This window comes from Camelus ferus, chromosome 29, assembly GCF_009834535.1.
Source record: "Camelus ferus isolate YT-003-E chromosome 29, BCGSAC_Cfer_1.0, whole genome shotgun sequence".
NCBI lineage: Eukaryota > Metazoa > Chordata > Mammalia > Artiodactyla > Camelidae > Camelus > Camelus ferus.
This window is the reverse complement of record NC_045724.1, coordinates 10,643,158-10,663,385: the sequence shown is the minus strand read 5'-3', so window position 1 is coordinate 10,663,385 and position 20,228 is coordinate 10,643,158. Positions and strand designations below refer to the sequence as shown.

Sequence of the window (20,228 nt, the reverse complement as noted above, 5' to 3'; positions counted from 1 at the left end):
TAGAATGGCTATCATCAACACCAATTTACATTCCCACCAACAAGGTAGGAGAGTTGCCTTTTCTCCACATCCTCGCCAACATTTTTTATCTGTGTTCTTTTTGATGATAGCCATTCTAACAGGTTAAGGGTGATATCTCAATGTTACTAAGTTTAAAAATAGATTGCTACATCATTCTTCCAAAAATATTCTAAATGTGGAAAACAATATGGGGCGGAAAACTGAAACTGAAAATAGCTACCTCTTACTAGAGTGGATTCTCTTTTTAAGGGGAAACTGGTGGGGCCACGCCCCCTACAAACATGGCCGGCCCTGCTCTGCTTGCCCGCCTAGTTTTGGAGGAGGCTGCAGAGAAAATCTGTGCTACAAAGGTATGTGCTATTGTGTTGTAATACTCAGTTTGATTTATATTTTAATCCAAATTCTGCATTAATTTGAGTTTAAAAAGACAAAAGCACATTTAATTATTACATGAAAAGTCCTCACACTTGTATTTCAAATATTTTGAAGCCATTTAAAATATTTTTAAGGTATTTATAACATTAAGTCTATTATACCAATGTGATTTTGAAGGAAAGTTTCATGATGTTAAGATACTAAGATATATTCCAGATAACCACTTAATTCTACTTGGAAATTATCTCAGAGTGACAAGTATATTACTATTTTTGAAAGCCATCTTGATTTAGTGTTGACTAGAATTATTTCTGTAAGTGTCATCATTTTTGAAGAATTTAGAAATTTAACACAATTTATTTTTAGCACCTTGAAGGTTTTTGCCTAAGTACCTATCCATAAATCTTACTGAATCATGCCCAGTGAGTTATACTAATTCTCTGCTTCTTACTGCAGAGCACACAATTTCTCATTGCCAAAAGAACAAGAAAAGTATAGCAGTATTACAAACTGCTGGAAAAAGTGTTCTCAAATGCGTTTAATGTCCTCAAAAGTAAATGTAAATATGGTGTTCTGTTTATAGCACATGAAGCTAAAATTTACCCGACAAAGCTTTGTGAGAGTCACCCTCTCACTGGCCATTCAAATGAAAATTTTTACTCCCTTGTACTATTTTTTTCTTAATAATGACTAAATGAAGATTAATGCAGACTAAGTGTATTAGAAAATATGAGTAAATGCAGCCACTTTTCAGTACTCGTAAAGAGATGTCTCTTTTTTTCTCTTAATGATTAAATGGTCATTAGCTATAATAAGTAGCCAAGAGGTAACCATATATTTCACTGTTACATGAGCCATTTTTAATTTCTGAAAACATTTTTCATCGTGTGTGAGTCTGTTTTCCATTTATTCTACCCCCAAATCTCCAACCTGCTTGCTCTCTCATCAGTGACCACAGAATTTTACTAATGCTGACTTTCCTCTGAATTCATACTTCCTTTTTCTGGATTCTGAGTTCTTGGACATACATGAAAATCATTTTCAAAATATGCCAGATATGCCCTGTCAAGCCCTTGATATAAGCCAACCTGGAAAAACTAATACATTCAAGGTTTGCTTATTTTCCATTGTTACGTTTAAATTTCTGCACATTGAATTTCCTTCTACAAAGAAACCTTTCCATGGAACCTGATAGTGTGGTAAATAAGAACAGCATGCCAATCTGAATTTCCTTTCAGGAGAATTTTAAACGTGATCCTTTTGAAAATTTTAAATGTGATCCTCCTGAAAATATGATTTCATTTGAGAAGAAAATTCAAATTCACTAAGCCTCGACTTTACTAGGTCACTGTGTAGACTTCCTGGTGTTATGGTGAAAGCCAATGATTGATATAACTTTAAAATAGAAGCAAAATTTAGAAATGACTCCATTTAACAGTAGCTAAATGAGAGCACAAATTAATCAAGGGCTCAAAGTTTGATGCACGTGGTTTATTTACTCCAATGCAGTATGTAAGGGCACCACCTTAAGCCAAAACCTGTGTCAATACACAGTACTGCTTTTTCAAATGTTAAACAGGTGTATAAATGTTTTTAATGTTAAACAGGCATATAAAGGTATAGCATTATTTATAATTTGTGCACATTTAGGTTGGATTCATGTTTCTTAAATCCATTCTCTCTAACAGAAGGATCAGACAGCTACTACCCTCGTCGAGAAGAAGAGACAAATGAGATTGAACGGCAGCAGCCACACATCCACGAGACCCACATCCAGACAAGAGCAGATGACAGTAACAGAAACGAAGTCATAAGCACACAGCAAATGTGTAAGACCTCTGCATTGTTTACAAAAATGTTACCGTTTATTACCTGGCAGGGGAGATACCACGATCATGAAGGTGGTTTTCCCAGGGTGAGGCTTAGCCATTGCACTTCGGGTGTCCTGACCCCTGTGATCTCCCCAAATGTGGGAAACTCGACTGCATAACTTGTGGTAATGGGGGACTGCTTTCACACCTTCCCTTAAAAAAAACTTTAAAGTTTACACTGATGGCATATTCAGCTGCATTTTTAGAATAGCAAAAACTTGGCATTAGACTGCATGGGATGAATTAGAGCAGCTGTTACATCATCTAAATTATTATTATTATTTTTAAAATTTTAGCTCAAATTGTTTCTTGTGAAGTAAGATTAAGAGATCAGTGCAAAGGAACAACCTGCAATAGGTAATGTTTATTATTACTCTTAAAATTAACTGACAAAATTTAAAAAATATTTTCATTTTATACTGACATTCGGAGAAGCTAAATTTTGTCCCCCATTTCCTTTGTTTAGATATGAATGTCCTGCTGGCTGTTTGGATAGCAAAGCTAAAGTTATTGGCAGTGTACATTATGAAATGGTAAGTATTATAAATGTAATTATTTGGGGATAGAATCCTTTCACATAATATTTGATTTTTAATTTGAAATATAATAATTTTTATAAGTATAGATATTTTGCTCGGAAGTGTTTGTTTAAAGTCATATCAATAGTAACTAGTTGTGTTCTGTGCAGAGCTATTATTATTTTAACATCGTTTTCTCCCTTCCTTTTCTCCCAGCAATCCAGCATTTGCAGAGCTGCAATTCATTATGGTATAATAGACAATGATGGTGGTTGGGTGGATATCACTAGACAAGGAAGAAAACATTATTTCATCAAATCCAATAGAAATGGTATTCAGACAATTGGGTAAGTACCCAAATAACCTTTTGGATCAGAGATTTTAAGTTGTAACAATGAGTTATTTTTTTTAGAGCAACACATAGAATAATTTAATTTGTAAAAGAGAGGAGGTAACTTTTTGAAGCTCATTTCAACTATATCAATTTCATGGATAAAAAGAAGAAAGAATATCTGAATTCAAAGTTGAACCCTTTTGCTGATAAAGATCATGCTAAAACTCCAAATTTTCTAGTTTCATTAAAAATGTACACATTTATAGTTTTTCCTTTTGTGAAGAAATACATTTTTCAGCTGTGATAGAAAATGCCCGAGAAGGTTAATTAATTTGCGACTTCTTCCTGCCCTGTTTTGGGAGAATTATTTTTTTCATGCAACAATAGCTTTGTTAGTAAGATAAATTAGATTACTAGGGAAGAGAGCACTTTGAAAAGTCTCTAAATATGTAATATAGTATCCCAACTTTCTTTTGTCCGTTGAAATGTAATTTGACCCAACATAAAAGCATTGATTAACTTTTGAAATGTTTGTCATATTGGACATACTAAATGTATTACTCTAAAACAATATATTTTCATATGTACTCTATGGAAAGTAGAAACATGTAGGCTTTTGAAATATCTTTGTAGTTTCTCTTTCCTAATGTAAAAAAAAACTTTATTGAGCCTTATACAGAATGCCTTTTCTTAGGGAATATGACATAGTCTTCCTTCACTTGTAACTGTACAATTGCGTGAAACTCCAAAGTAGGAAATTCATAACAATAAGAAATAATGTATTAAAAATCCTTTAAAATTGGTGGAATGACATCCTATGCATACAGTTTGTTCAGAGGCTTGATACGTGGTTTTTCAGCCATTAGCAATTACTCTCTTACATAAAAGCTTTATAGAAACACCTAATTTATTAACTTATTCAGCAAATCTTTATTAATCACCTTCAATAAATAATAAATATTAGTAATTAGCTTTAGGAAGCCAAACACTGGGTGTTTCATTAAAGACCTTTTATCCTATTGTTTAATTTTTTCTCTTAACTTGTTTTTTTATTGTTTATTGTAGAAACTCTCTTGAAACTTACAGGGCATGTCATATTAAAGTACCATCACAAATAAGCTTCACCTTTTGCAATACGTATTTCTCTGGAAATCTGGGTATAGATAAGCCAATTAAATATATAATGGTATATTATTTGTATATACCTGCTTTTTAATAATACACATAAGGAAGAGGAATTCATTCATTTATTGTAGACATTTTATACAGTGGGGGAGCAAAAAGTGAATAATGCACATTCCTTTAAGGTATTTATTATTTAGTAGCTTTTTACACTGCCTTTTATTGATTATTTTGTGATATTAAATTGTTTGATTCTGTGGTGAGGGGAAATGAATATACTGACAGTTTTAATTTTGATAGAAAACCAACATATGGATTCAAACGTGTATTATTTTATGCTGTTATCTATAAGTTTTTGAGACTGATAATGAAAAGAGATCATTCTCTAATATCAAGAATGGTATTGACTTGGTTCCTACTTGAAGACGATATGAGTTTAGCATAAAATAAATGATGGATTCTTAAACTACTACATGACTAGGTATTTAAATAAGAATATTTAAGAAGAAATCAAATATTTATAGATGTGAAAAATAGGAGAGTTTATGTTGATGATCATGCACAGAAGAAAATGATTGACATTTTTATGTTTTTATCTTCAGCAAATATCAGTCTGCTAATTCCTTCACAGTCTCTAAAGTAACAGGTCAGCACTTTCTTCATCTGATTTTTTTTTTTTTTTCACCATTCTGTTGCATGTTCTTGTTTACAAAGGATTGGCTAATTGCTTTGTGTTTGAATTCTCCAGTCCAGGCTGTCACTTGTGAAACCACTGTGGAACAGCTCTGTCCATTTCATAAGCCTGCTTCCCATTGCCCCAGGTACTGTTTTCTAAATTTCCTCATTCCTTTGCAACCAGTGAACAATGGGACTTTCAGCCAGGATAAGTGCTTTTGCCTGAAGTCCTGGTGTGTCCAGGACTCAGAGGGTATATGGTCTTGAACTGCTAAGCAGCAGGGAGCAGTGGGGCCACACGGACAGACTACGTGCACTCCAGGCACTTTCTCCAAAAAAAGTGGGTTCTTTGTTTTTGTCTATACAAAAAACTTTAACATTTAAAAGAAAGAATCCCGTGTTCATTGCTTCATTCTGACAGCTCTCCCAGGCGTGGCCACCCAGTACGTTAAACACATCAGGCCCTTGTCAGGTCCTCGCAGGGCTGTTTAGCTGATCACGTCAGGGCCAGGCTGGCCCCTCTCCCCAGGGTGAGGCTCCGAGTGCGTCATTCACAGGATGCCTTCCCCAAAACAGGGTGTGAGGTGTGCGCACCTGAGCCTTGCCTCCAGATTATGAGACCAGTCAATTTAGCACAATACTTGTCCGCACCTTTCACTTCAGAGTGGCATGTTTATTGAAGTGGAACTTTCTGGAATGGGGAAACCTGAAAAACTACCTGCTTAGTTAAAGAAAAAATTTTTTTTCCTGTAGTATTCTAGATTGCAGGCAGGTAGTTAACAGTAGAATAAATTTCAGCAGCAAGTACCCTGTGCTGCGCCGTAATAGAGTTTGTGTGCACATGTGCTGCAGTGTGCTGTCTGAGCCAGCTTGGGCTACTACAGCAAAACATCCCAGACTGGGTGGTGTAAAGGACAGAAATTTATCTTCTTACCGTTCTGGAGGCTGGAAGCCTAAGGTCGAGTTATTGTCAGGTTTGGCTTCTTCTGAAGGCTTCTTCTTGAAGCCACTGTCCTTGCAGGTGGCTGGCTTTTCTCTGTGCCTTCACATGGCTGGGACGGGAGAAGGAGCATTTTCTCTCTCTCTCCAGATAAAGGCCCCGCCCTTATGACTTCTTTTAATCACCTCCATGAAGGCTCTATCCCCAAATTCAGTCACATTGGGGATTGGTATTTCAGCATATGAATTCAGGGGACACAAGCATTCGGTCTGTAACAAGACTTCACTACAGAAACTAAAATGGAATGGCTTGTATTTTTAAGCAGTGTCATCCTAGTTGCTAAATTAGCTAAGTCTAATTGTGGCAAGTCAAAAGTTTATCTTCTGCCTTTTTTTTATTTTTGTTTTGTACTCTCTCATTTAAAATACTATGATGGAATTTGTCTACTATAAAATAATGGGGGAAAAAGGCTTCCTGTATCTTGAGCAAGATAATGTGAAAGCAGTTAGAAGCACTCTGGCCGTAAGCCATAACCATATAAGAAAAGTGAAGTATGTCCCTGCTCATCCAGCCTCACTTCCTTCCACATTACCTCCATCAATGCCAAGAAAGCCCATTTTAATTCCAAAACTAGTAATGAGATTTAGAAACTTGATTATAATTGATAAACTATAGTTTAGTAAAAATTGAGGGAGCTCGCTTTTTATGAAAAAGTTTACTTACTTTGGAGAAGTTTCCTCATTTACCCTTTTAAAATTAAAGCAATGTTTCATTTAAATTATGAGAATTAGTTGTTCGCAAAGGGATAAAATACTGTGATGTTGATCTAAGATGTAAATACTTCATTTTTCCATTGGTGGGAAGTTTCTCAGTTACAGATACTGTAGTGATATAAGCAATCAGTTCCTTTAGGTAAGAATAGTTAACCTGTTTCCTTCTAAAAACCAAATCTGTTTGTCTCTACTCTCTTGTGAGAATACTGTTGTAATATTTCTGGTCAGCTAACTTGGTACCTACTGCTTTGAGAAGTTTTAAATTCTTCAGCATGTATTTTTATTGGAATCAGCAGTTTATACAACGTGTAGGATAATCTGAGGCTCACCTACAGTTTGAAAAATATATTTTTACCATCTGATCATGGATAAATTAAATGCCAAATAGTTTATTATAAAAGTACACTCTCCTCTAACTAGAGATTTACAAATTATGCTCTTATAACGATAACAAATTTAATTAAAATTGTGGTGTGTTTTAGAATCTCAGGAAATTAAAAAAATTTTTTCCCCACATTTCTCAAATGCCTATACTTACAGCTTGTATTTTTATAAAGAGAATAAGAGGTATATTGCTAGGTGAAACTGGTAAATTTTGCCATTATGATATGGTGAAAAAAAAGCAAGCATTTTAGAATTATCCACTTGTAAATATTTATTACATACTTATTATATACCATTATTATGCTAGGCCCTATTTCAGCCATGTGACAAGGTTTATGATATTCAAATAGAAAGGATAATTTCTGTAGAGCATTCAGCATTAAGCCTTCCTCTAGTATATGCTCAATAAATAGTAATTTTGTATCTAGAGAACAGTCTGTAGCAATATTGTTGTCCTCCCCAAAATCATTCAAGTAAAATATTAGTAAATAAGTTTTCTCTTTGTTGGCTTGAGGGGAAGTATCCTCCATAAAGGAATGATATAAATTATTAAAATTCAACTTTAATTTTTGCTGTCACTATCATAACAAGTCTGTAGAAGTGGTAATTTATACATAATTTTGACCTACAGTAGTCTGGAAAGCTTCCCTCTTGTTTTATTTTAGAAATGTGGTGGAACAAAGGTTATCTTTTCTTTTCTCATATGAAATTTTGAGTAGTTTGATAAATTAGGTCATAATGGTATTATTTAAATGACAGTTTATAACTTTTGGGGAACATATGGTTGGTACATCTGTTTGAAAATTTCGTATCACTTGAAGAAGCTGAGGCATAAATCTGTTCTGGAGAAAAATGCCAAGAGCAGATACATGAAAGGAAATTAGCTGAAGATGAGGGTGAGAAAATAAGATTTACCCGCACAGTCACGTCCTTAAGAGGTTCCAAAGCTGGCAGAACAGCCCGAAATAAACTGTCTCTACTATTTAGTACCATAACCTTGTAGAAATTATGTGTGTGTGTGTGTGTTATTGGAAATCTTATTCTGCTTTACATGTGTCTACAAACAATTAGATCTTTAAAATCTATGGAAGGCTCAAGATGTAAAAGCAGGTACTGTTAAAATGTGTCAGCACTTTTGTTCAAAGCTTAAAAGCAAGTTGTCAATAAAGCAGTGTTTACTAGATCACTGTCTACATTTTCACAAGTATGTAACAAGGTGTTAAAACCAGAGATTAGAACACAAACTTGCAAGAAAGCTCCTGCAGTCTTTCTTTGACCTGAACTTACCTAAGTAGAAATTGCTAGTGGGGTGAACATGAGGTTGAGATAAGGAGAGGGGTTGAAATAGAATAAATGTTTTTGGCCTGACCACCTGAACAATGGAGCTGAAATTTACTGTAGGAAGCCTACAGAAAGAAGATATTTAGGGGCTGGGGGAGGAGGTTAGGAATTTGGTTTCAAACATGCTTAATCTGAGATGTAAGTGGAGATATTGAATAAACAGTAGGATGTACACATTTAGAATTAAGAGAAGAGATCCCACCTGGAGATGCAAATTTGGCAGTGGACAGTTTACAGATGATAATTAAAACCATGAAATTGGATGAGACACCAAAGAAACTGAGATGTGTGAGGCAGACAGTGATTCGGTTTTTCCAAGTTACATGTTCACTAACTTTTGCAGCCACATGGGGTACCAAATTCCCAGATACTGAGACAGGGGTACTCTCTGATGTTTCCTTCTGCTTTGAATCCCCAAATTAGAAAGGTTCCTGGCTAAATTTAAAAAAAAGAAAGAAAGAAAAAGAGAAAAAAAACCACATTTGTGCCAAAAGCTGGAAATGGATAAAGTAAGCAGAAACAACTGTGTCTACTGCCTGGCTTGTACAACTGACCTATTTTAGAAGGAAAAAAATGTGTATAAATACACACACACACACACACACACACACACACACACACACACACGGAATACTATTTAGCTAGAAAAAAGAATGAAAATTTGCCATTTGCAATGTGAAAAGACACAGGGAGAAGATGGCCATCTGTAATGTAAGGAGAGAGGCCCTTAGAAGTAAAAAAAAAAAAAATTGCCATTTGCAATAACATGGATGGACTTGGAGGGTATTATGCTAAGTGGAACACGTGGGACAGAGAAGGACATACTGTGTGATACACTCATGTGTGGAGTCTAAAAGATTACAACCAACTAGTGAATATAACAAAAAAGAAACAAACTCACAGATCCAGAGAACAAACTGGTGGTTACCAGTGTTGAGAGGGACTTGAGAGGGGCAATACAGGGTAGGGGATTAAGAGGTACAAACTATTAGGTATAAAATACAATACAAGGGTATATTGTACAACACAGGGAATATAGCTAACATTTTATGATAACTATAAATGGGGTATAAGCTTTAAAAATTGTGAATCACCATATTGTACACCTGTACCTTGTATAATGTTGTACATCAGCTGTACTTCCATTGAAAAAAAGAGTAGAGTTTAGAATGCTGACTTTACTTTTGGGTATGCATGTCTGTGGTCTTACTAAGAAAAAAAGACTGAAATAACCAGCTACTTAATATTTATAAATATAAATAAATATATTCATTTTTCAGAGTATATTGTCCTCGTAACTGTATGCAGGCGAATCCACATTATGCTCGTGTAATTGGAACTCGAATTTATTCTGATGTAAGTATCCTAATTTGTGCAACTCTCAGTATCTATCCGTCTATATGTACATGCACATGTATGTTTAAATGTATATATGTACATTATACCCAGAAAAAGGAACAGATTCTGTGTCGATATATATATATATATTCAGAAGAGTCAATCATCAGTAACACTAAAAATGAATATCTGTGTGCAATATGCTTGCAGAATCATTAATTTTGACTAATTTTTTCTTCATACCTTATCCATGTATCTTAGACACTGAATTAAATAGTTTGGACACATCCTTGGGAAGGAAAAAGCATTTTACTTTTCTTTAACCTTCCTTTTAGTTCTTAAGTATTTGAAGTATAAACTGGATAATTAAGAGTTTGTCTAATGTCTGAACAATATCGCCACTTTCAAATGGGTGTTTAAAAAAGTAGCATAGAATCAAAAACAGGTAATATTAAAATACATACAGAAGGAAACCACTTGAGGTGTCTTGTAATGGATGACAGAGCTAGGGTGGGGCTGGACCAGGAAGATTAGCTGTGATGGCTTCAGTGTGGATAAGTGCTTTTTGATCCAGGTCTCAAGGGTGGGTTGGTCAAGAGGATTAGTGCACATTCTAGGCAGGGTAAATGGCATCTACAAAGACATGGAGGTGACAGTGAGTGAGCTGGAAGTGGACATAGCATGTAGGCTTGCTTGTATCTGAGCTGGTGAGAATTGAAGCTAAAAGGGGCTGCAGCCAATTTAGTGAGGGATGGAGGGAGGAGTCCGGCTCTTGAAACATGTAATTGGAGAGTCTACATACATGCTGATGAGTTTAGATTCTATGTGGCAGACATTTGGAAACCACTATCAATATCTAATCCAAAGAGTTATAAAAACAAATTTAAGAAATATATTCTTGATGCACTTATTTAATAGAATAACCTTTAATGAAAAAGAATATGAAAACAAATATATGTATGTATAGGCATGACTGGGACATTATGCTCTGCACCAGAAATTGACACATTGTAACTGACTATTCTTCAATTGAAAAGAAAAAATTAAAAAAAAACTATCTAGATAAAAAAAAAGAATAATATGGAAATATGATTGTGAAGAGAGGCCTGAAATGTGTGTGTTACCACCTTATTTCTCTTGGTGAGTTCATTTAGGTCCAGTTTGTTTTTTTTCTTTTCCAGTTCAGCTTTACATTTAAAATGATTCTCCAAAACTCAAGTCTCTCTCCCAGCTCCAAAATATCCTATACATTTCTATACCTATAAGCCATGTCTTTGCTAGAGTTAAGGTTTTGTTAGAACCTTTGTTAGAACCTGAGATCATTTTATCTTCCTACCTCAGGAAATGGGGTAAGGAATTATGTTTTACTATGTGGAAGAATTTGGAAATGTAAAAATTTCTTATATGTGCTAAGTACAGAGTCAGAGATTCAACCATTTGTTAATCAATCAATCTTTCTGTCCCCTACATTATCTTTTTAAATACAAGATTCGGAAAAAATGAGAAACAATCTACCAATCTCCCTCCCTCCCCCATCTTTTCTTTCTCTCTCTCTCCATCTGTAGAGTTAGAACTTGTACATTCTATTACTTTAAGCTTTCATTTCTCATTCATTACAGATGAAGTTAATTTCTGCATTTATTAAAAATGTTCCACTGTTTTCACAGATGTAGCCTTTCTTTTTGTGATACATTAATTCTTACAAAGTGTGAGTAGAAAAAGAAAATCTCTTCTGACCTTTGAACTCAAATCGGAATGCCTGCTGACTGCATAGTTATGGCAAAACAATAGTTTTGAACCATATTAAGTGCTCGGATTTAGTGAATGTTGTATCTAAGCACTCTTATTGCCTTGGGAAAAATGCTGATAATACCCTTTTAACAGAACAGGATAAATACTGAAATGTGTCCAGAGTTATTTTTAATTCCATCTGTTATGAACCATATTGGACACAAATGTTAATTCTGTGCGGGACTTTAAATGGTGAATAAACTGCTTTCTCAGAGTAAGGATATGGGGTTTTAGGTGTATGGTATTTTGTGATATAGCAAAAACATGAAAAGGATTAAACAGCTTGGCATTCGGTCTCTGATCTAATAAATACTGACTGATGCTACAGAGTTCAGAGCACAGTAATAAAGCAAGGTCACATAAGATGCACATGCTTATGTGAACTTAAAAAAGCACATTAAGTCACTCACATGTGAGTGAGATAAGAACGCACCAGCGGGATCAGAAAGGACCCGTGGGGATACGAGGTGGATTGCTTTATCCTGAAACAGTTCAAGTGTTTCATTTTGTGGGATTTCCTCAAGCTATACTCAGCTGCTGACAAATTTTGGTAGAATATTTGGATGAATGCCACTGTTACAATCTGCAGAAGACTTTAATTGACCAAAGGAGTTGACTTCTAGAACTCAGTTGTGTAAAAAAAAAAAAAGGAAACCGTTTTCTCCTTTATAGAAATTCTGTTCAGCTCAGATTCTGTAACTGATACAATGCAAAAATAGAACTTTCTGAGTACTTCATGTCAGATGAGAGTCATGAACGTTGCAAATCTAGGCAGAAGCTATGTTCGTTCTTCGTATTTTTTTTGCGGGGGTTACTATTTTGGGCACGTTTTCTCTGGGCAGATTATATTATCTAATAGGAAAAACCTCTCCATTTAATATATGCCTGTATTTTGGAAAAGGGACTAAAGATATACAGAACTATGTTTGCGTTTCTTTAAGTCAAAACAATATAAATGAGGTCCAGATAATCCAACCTGTGAACATTTGGTCAGAGTGACTCGAGTAGGCATTAGCAAAAGGCTGAAATTTAAGAATAAGAAATAGGCCCTTGAAGAGATAAAAGGAGCGAATTTGCATTTTATTGCTTCAACAAAAGTAAAAGCTTGCTGTCTGGACAGATTAGATGGTGAAGGCATCTTATCATTGCCGTCACCCTTAAGATCTGCCTTCAGATCTGACTTGCTCAAAATTGGCCTCAACTTTGTGACTTTCGAAACATTTCTTTACATACAAAACATCCCGCAGCTGCTCACTGGGTATCCATATAGAGACAGATGTCAGCGACCAGGAGAGTAGGCTGACCAGGTTCAGCAGACATTTCCTAACAGTGATGGGTTTTTCCTTGCTCCCTCAGCTGTCCAGTATCTGCAGAGCAGCAGTACATGCTGGGGTGGTTCGAAATCATGGTGGTTATGTTGACATTATGCCTGTGGACAAAAGAAAGACTTACACTGCTTCTTTTCAGAATGGAATCTTCTCAGAAAGGTAAATACATAAATGTGTATATTTATAAAAGTATATCCAAATATTTAGATAAACTTATCTATCTATCTACCTATCTACCTATCTATCTATCTATCTATCTATCTATCTATCTATCTATCTATCTATCTATATCATCTATCCCTATGCTTGTTTTACAACCATCTGGCTTTAGTGTGGGTTTGAAGTTTCATGACTGAGCTGGTGTGTGTCCTTTGCACACTGTGTAATAGTAGGTCTTCCAGGGATGGGAGAAGCTGTAGTACCAGAGGTGCCTGTCTCCTGCAGGCTTATAAAAATCAACGTGAAAATCGGATTACGATCAGAACCACTCTTTTGTTAATTGATCTTATAATAAGGAAATTTCTTTCATCCTCTTTTGGATTTTCTAGATTAGTTTTTATATGTAATTCTTTCTAGGTGAGCAAGGCACTGAATATTTCTCTAATCCAGTTCTCTGACAGAGTATTTGACACAAACAATGAGTCTGATTTTCCCTGGAACCAGATTCTCTTTTTGATAGGAAGTTGGATGCCTAGTACGATATAAATGAACTCTTTCAGGTCATCTTGTATTTGGTGTCATATATTTAGTGGTTGGATAAAATTCATGTGACTTAATAAAAGTTAAGAGAAAAAAAACTGCAATGATTTTTCAAATCCTTGGTACTTGTGGAGGTAATATGAAGTCCCATGTATTTTGTATAGATACAAAAAAGTCCCTAACTTTTACACATTTACTGGGTTCTTCAAAATTGCCAATGGAGGGTTTATACAATGGTAAAATTTCTCTAAAGGACACCAAAAGGTGCACCATGCAGAGTGTCTAGATTGCCTTCCACATGAGCATCTGGGTGCCATCTTTGTTACATGACAGCTTTGTGTTTAGCATCTATTTTCCTTTTTGGTTTTGTTTCGCTGCTTAACTCTATTTTATGTATGTTATTCTTTATGTATTTTTAATTAATTTTTCATTTTTAAATTTTTCAGTAGAGGTACAGGGAATTGAAGCCAGGACCTTGTGCATGCTAAGCATGTGCTCTACCACTAAGCTACACCCTCCCCCTAGCATCTCTTTTCAGATGAAACTGTATCAAGGAGCCGTTGTTAAGAAGGTGACTTCTCTACACCTGGCTCATCAGGCTCATAGCAATACCCCAGAGTGCTTACCATTTCCCAAGTCTGACAAAATTTAGATTATATTGCCATCATACTTATATTTTTAACATCTATAGTTTCAAGAAAAATTTTAGTGAGGAAATTTAATGGACAAAGCTGAGATCCTAAGAATTTCTTCTCTGAAATGAAAAACACGCAGAGCTCGCTCCTCACACACACCCTTGCTCCATCCCTCTCTCTCTCCATTTCTCTCCCCCCATATGTTTATCTATACACATGGATACTAAATATGATATATAAAGTAGATTCTTGAGTTATTGAGTATGATTGCAGTTTCATAAGCTGAACTGAGTGATGTGGTTTCACTTACCTGTCATATTTCTTAAGTTTATTTTAAAACTATAAGATAGATGACATTCTAAGAAAACTGAGAAAAATATTTTTTTTGAACACTTGCCATGAATTTTCCAGATGCTTTTGGACCTTTTAATTATATTAACTCAGCTCCACTAATAGCCTTATAAAGCTGGTTCTATAAACCCTAATTTACAGACATGTTAATTGAGGCTCAGAGAGGTTAAATGATGTGCCCAAGGTCACATAACTAGTCAGTCAGAACTCAGATTCAGCACTAGTTCTGGAGGTTTAGAAATATGTATTTTTCCAATGTTTCACTGTGTATAAAGAAGAAGCACCAAACACATTTGCTTTCTGGGACACATTGTCTACCTGTTTCCTACAAACATAAATGACTTTCAGTTGGCCATCTGCTTGTATGAAAAACCTGGTGCCTGTGTGTGTTTATTGTGTAATGTTGTGTGTATACACTTGTGATGTTCTCATCTCTTCTTCATTCTAAAAATTCTCTTTCTTATCTTGTACATGAATAACTATATAAAAGAAATTGCATTTTGTCTTGCTCTTAGCATTTATTGTGTTTATCTCTAATAGTTTTTTATATTATTAAGAAAATTAAAACCTTATGCAAAAATATAAACTTTAAAAGTTTACACTGTATTAGAATAAATATTGATTAATGGCATTGTCAACCTGGTTTTAACTTGAGGTATTTAAACAAAACATATACCTTGATTAGTATTATCAAATAAAATACAAATAATTTAATAAAGAGTAAAAAGGATGATTCTGTATTGCTTTAAAGTTCTGTTTTCAAATACCTCTGAAATGAACTTGAGTACTGTGTATGTGTGTGTGTGTGTGTGTGTGTGTGTTTCCACTTCAGTGAAGAAATTCTTAGGACCTTTCAGATTTGACCATTAAATTTCCTCAGTAAAACTTTTTTGAAGCCATAGTCTTAAAAATATTAATAAGTATACTAACTTTATAATTTAAATTTTGTCAGGCTTAGGAAATTATAATTTCCTATGCACCTTAAATTTCTTTAGTAAACTTGCAGTCAGCATACAGCCATGATTTAAAGAATTACATCACCCTCACTCAAGCTTTCCAATAGCTATAAATTACGGGAGTCTAAGAAAGTCGGCCATCTGGATTCATAGAGCGACTTTCTTGACTGTCATAAGAGAGCATGATTTGTTTGAAGGACTACATGTGGAGATGACATCAATATACTTTGTGTATTTTTTGCAGTTTACAGAATCCCCCAGGAGGAAAGGCATTCAGAGTATTTGCTGTTGTGTGAAATGGAACACTTGGAAGAGAATCATAAAGACTATTCCAAATGCCATATTTCTGAATTTTGTATAAAACTGTAACATTACTGTACAGAAGATATCAACTATTTTCAGCCCCCCTAAAAGTGCCAAAATGCCTATAAATCTTGATAGACTTTGTCTGTAAAATAAACATGGGACATTATTAGCTTTGGGAAAAGTAATGAATATGTAATGGTTTGAGAAATCCTGTGTTAAATATTGCTATATTTTCTTAGCAGTTATTTTTTACAGTTAACTAGGTAGTCATAATTGTTCTACATTTCATATATGATATGATACGGTGCTTTGTATATGCCACTAATAAAATGAATCTAAACATTGAATGTGAATGGCCCTCAGTAAATCTTCTGGTGCATTTAAAAACAATAATAACGGAAATAATAACTATAAAAATGACAAAAACGTACTACGTTTTCCCCAGTTCAATGCTATGATTACCTATTCCATATATATCAAATTATTTTCTACATAATACCTGTATAGGTTTTCTCTTTTATTAAGTCTAGGCATATAGAATATTAAGTCCTGATATTGCACTTATTTTTTTATAAAATAATTCCATAATATACAAGTGAATCTGTACAAATGTTTGATTCCTTGGGAATGGCCTTAATAGTAAATGGAATGAAGTCAGGGTAGTGATACAAAAACATTTCTAGTGGTCACATAGTAAATAGAGGGTGAAGTGTGGGCAACCAGAGCTTTCTATGCATTGTTCAAACTGAGGTCACACATTTCCTTTTGGATCCTGGCAAATACTCCTGCAGGCCAGGAAGTATAATAGCAGAAAGTTTAACAAAGATGAACTAATGCATTGCATCACCATTGCCACTGAATTTTCTTAATGGTAAATGGCCTTGTGTATAAATGTTGCCATATTATGGTACCTATAATGGTGATATATTTGTATGAAATATGTATTGTGCTTTGAGACTGAAAATCTGTAAAATGTTAACTTTGATCATTTTTTTTCTGCTGGTGAATTTACTCTTTCCTTGAAAACATATTAAAATTAATCATATTTCAATGTGTTGTTTCAGTCCCCTTTGTATCCTTACTTTGACTTAGAAGTTATTTTCGGGTAACAAAATTATCAAGTCTTTTTAAATTTGGCTTATTGACATTAATATAATCAGCACCCCTAATCAGATGTGGGGAAAGCCACGCTGATTATTTTGGTATTTGTTTGTGAAAGAGAAGACAGTCATATATTTAGAAGCATTATATCAAAGGAAATTTGGGGAAGGGGAGAGGTTAATTTATAAACTAGAAGGAAAGAATGTGAAAGCTACAAAGTGATTATAAAAGAATTGACAACAAATACTTCACATTTTTTTAGAAAGTAGATAAGTGGGCATTTACGAGCAGATAAAAGAGAAAAATTACACACAAGGATCAGAGAAAGCAAGAGAGCAGGATAATACCAAAAAAAAGGAAAGAAAAGGGGTTCACATGAACAGCTGCTGGAGAGCAAATTGTGAAGAGACCAACATCATGATCAGTTGTCAATATTGGCTGGAAATGGGTTCAAAATACAGGTAATCAAAAAGTCACCATTTATATATTAAAAATTGCAAAAGTTAGCAAATTTTGTGAAAACTTTTTTTTCCCTCAAAGACAGGTACACCTTCTTAAATACTGTGGTTGAAATGTAAACTTTAGTCAGATTCATCTTCTGTTCCTCACTGCTCCCCCAGCCATAAGGAAACCCCATTAGGTCTGTCAGTATAACAATTTTTATGTTTGTCTCTAGTTTAGCTACTCATCATGTTTTCTGTACTATTGCAATGTCAACAACTGGAGACTTTTCGTTTTGTTCCACTCCATTCCTTTCCAGTGCATCATTTATTCTGTACTGGAATTACTCTCTTCCATAAGTCTCCATTATTTAAGAAAACCAAATCACCTTCCAAAAGCATTTAAGAACCTCTGTAGCCTTGCTCCATATAGCTTTGCAGTGACAAGGTGTGGCCTGGAGTAAGCTAAATTATTTTCTATTTTAGTTACCTCACCTGAAAAATGGGACAAATAATACCTCATAGGGATTGTTTTAAGGGTTAACTGAGATGCTATGTATAATGTACTTACAAGAACATTAAACCCATAATATGTGGTCAATATGTTAGTTTTTATTTTTAATATCATTTTTGTTACTTATCTTGGGGAAAGTGTGCACCTGTCATACTAGACTACTGATCCTTCAGCAGCTAACTAAATGTGAAATCCTCCAGGGAATTTTCTGCAATTCTCCCAGTAAGAATAAAATAATGCTCTCTAATATGCCCTCTTAATTTACTCATACTAATTTTTAAATTTTGCCTTGTACTATATTTATTTCTTTAAAGATAAGCTCCTTGCGAATAGTAATATTCTTATCCATCTCTCTACCCCAGAGATACAGTAATTTTTACCTTCTATAAGTAGTAGTATATAATAAATGTTCCTAATTTTATTCTTGATGACGTAAATAAACATTGTACATGTTATCACAGCAGAAGATAAAATACAGCTAATTAAAATTGTTTATGATAAACATTCCAAATGTGGAATTAAAACAGGTCAAGGCTTATATAACAGTATTAATATCATTATTTTAGCTTTCAAAGACCACGAGTTAATTATGACCTTAATGTTCTGCATCTAATAAAAATTGTGCACTTCAAGCAAAGCAGAGTAATCAAAACTTTTCTCTTAATCTGTTTGATAGCTTATACGTTATAATGTATATTTTCTGTTCAATATTGTATTGAAATCTTGACTTTTCTCTTGCATTCCTACAGTGTTCTTAAAAGAAATATAAACTCTTTTGAAGAACATGCTCAGTTAAGCAAAGAAACAGAGCTGTAGTTTTCACAAACGTACTAACATCAGATTTGGGGTTTAAGCGAATTTATTGCACAAAGAATTACACTGTTGAGGTTGATTTAAAACACTTATCTGAGGTGGTATTTCAACCCTGGCACCATAATATATAGGAGCTGAAGAAAGAGTTTAGTCAAATTAGCTGAACCTCTCACTAATTTGCTAGAATTAAAGGCTAAATTATACGTGTGAGATTTTTAAAAGGCAGGACAAACTCTTTAGAACTCTACTATTACAGTTAGCAGTTAAACATTTTCCTCTTATTCTCCAATCCCTGTTATGTTCCACAAAATAATCAGAGTGTAAAATAATGCTGATAAGCAAATATATTTGTACCAGACCATTAAATTGTGGAAACTCATTTTTTCAATGATTACTAAAAACATCTTCTAATGAAAACCATAATTAATACCTTTATGACCATGCTGTTGAAGATGAAAACAGAGGGCTTCCACAGGGCTGTATCTGATAAGCTCAGTTGTAAAAAGGAGCATGCATGTAAGATGAAGTAGAAATCAGGAATAAATATTTACAAGTGTATGTATGGATTCATTTAAAATAACATTAGAAATAGAACATTAGAAATGTTAAATCCCAGCCTGATTGAGCTCTTAACTTATGCTAAAAGAAAGATTTTTTTTTAAAGCTATATGAGAACAGGTTGTGTTGGAAACAATACAATAAAAAACACAAACAAATGAAAAAATCATAGCCCCTCCTGAAGCTTTCTGCTTTCATTCATTCCAAAAATATTAAGTCCGTATGTGCTTATAAGCAAAAATGCCCTCAGGAGATTAGAATTTATTGAGCAAGACAGATATTACTTAAAAATACACACAAATAAATATGCTTGTAAACCCTGAAGTTTGTAGGACTGCGTAAGTACAAAGAAACTGTTCATAGTACCATGTGTATTTAAAAGTGGGACTTAAACATAAAAACGTATATATGTATGTACATGCATGACTAGGATATTGTGCTGTACACCAGAAATTGACACATTGTAATTGATGTACTTCAATAGAAAGATTAAATAAAAAAAATAAAAGTGGGACTTGACCTAGTGGGAGAGAGGAAGGATGACTTTGCTGAGGAGCTAACATTAAAGCTTAGTTCTTAACAATGAGAAGGGACAGAAAGAACAGAAAGTGCAAATGCCTTACTGCAGAAACATTCTAGAAACAACAGCAACAAAAACCAAAGTTGAGTGTGTCTTGAGGGCATAAAACAAGAGACGTTGTACAGTTTGAGGCTGGAGAAGCAAGTGGAAGAGCAGAGCAGACTGCACAGGATGTCCTTGAGGTCAAATGCACTAGTGGAGTTTAGAGGTATTGAAACTGAATAATACTATGACGTGACACATTGATATGCTCAAAAGACACTCAGGTATTCAGAGTCTGAGCAAAGAAGTGAAAGCATTGAATACGTTTTATAATATTATCAATCTTAGAGTTGTAAAGCATTTTACAAAAAAGTGCTTTATGTCATATTACTGGGATCTGAAAGGTTTGATTCTTACGTGATTAACATGTGGAAAGCAATGGATTGCAGACGATTGTGTCAGAAACAGGAGTGACATGTACT

General features: G+C 34.3%; 1 protein-coding gene and 1 non-coding gene across 2 annotated transcripts in view; both read left to right on the top strand.

The window, feature by feature from the left end:
- CRISPLD1 (cysteine rich secretory protein LCCL domain containing 1) overlaps positions 1–16,809 on the top strand; it is a 43,541-nt gene extending 26,732 nt beyond the window's left edge. Inside the window, 10 exon segments of the mRNA XM_006185862.2 lie at positions 271–371; positions 2,085–2,225; positions 2,564–2,624; positions 2,734–2,800; positions 3,002–3,132; positions 4,844–4,887; positions 4,990–5,062; positions 9,635–9,710; positions 12,840–12,970; positions 15,697–16,809. Coding sequence (XP_006185924.1) covers positions 271–371; positions 2,085–2,225; positions 2,564–2,624; positions 2,734–2,800; positions 3,002–3,132; positions 4,844–4,887; positions 4,990–5,062; positions 9,635–9,710; positions 12,840–12,970; positions 15,697–15,748 — 877 coding nt within the window. The 3' untranslated portion in view covers positions 15,749–16,809.
- Positions 2,261–2,424, top strand: LOC116660542. Its single transcript, XR_004316140.1, has one exon. It is a non-coding gene; the product is annotated as a U1 spliceosomal RNA (small nuclear RNA).
- Positions 16,810–20,228: the final 3,419 nt, after the last annotated feature.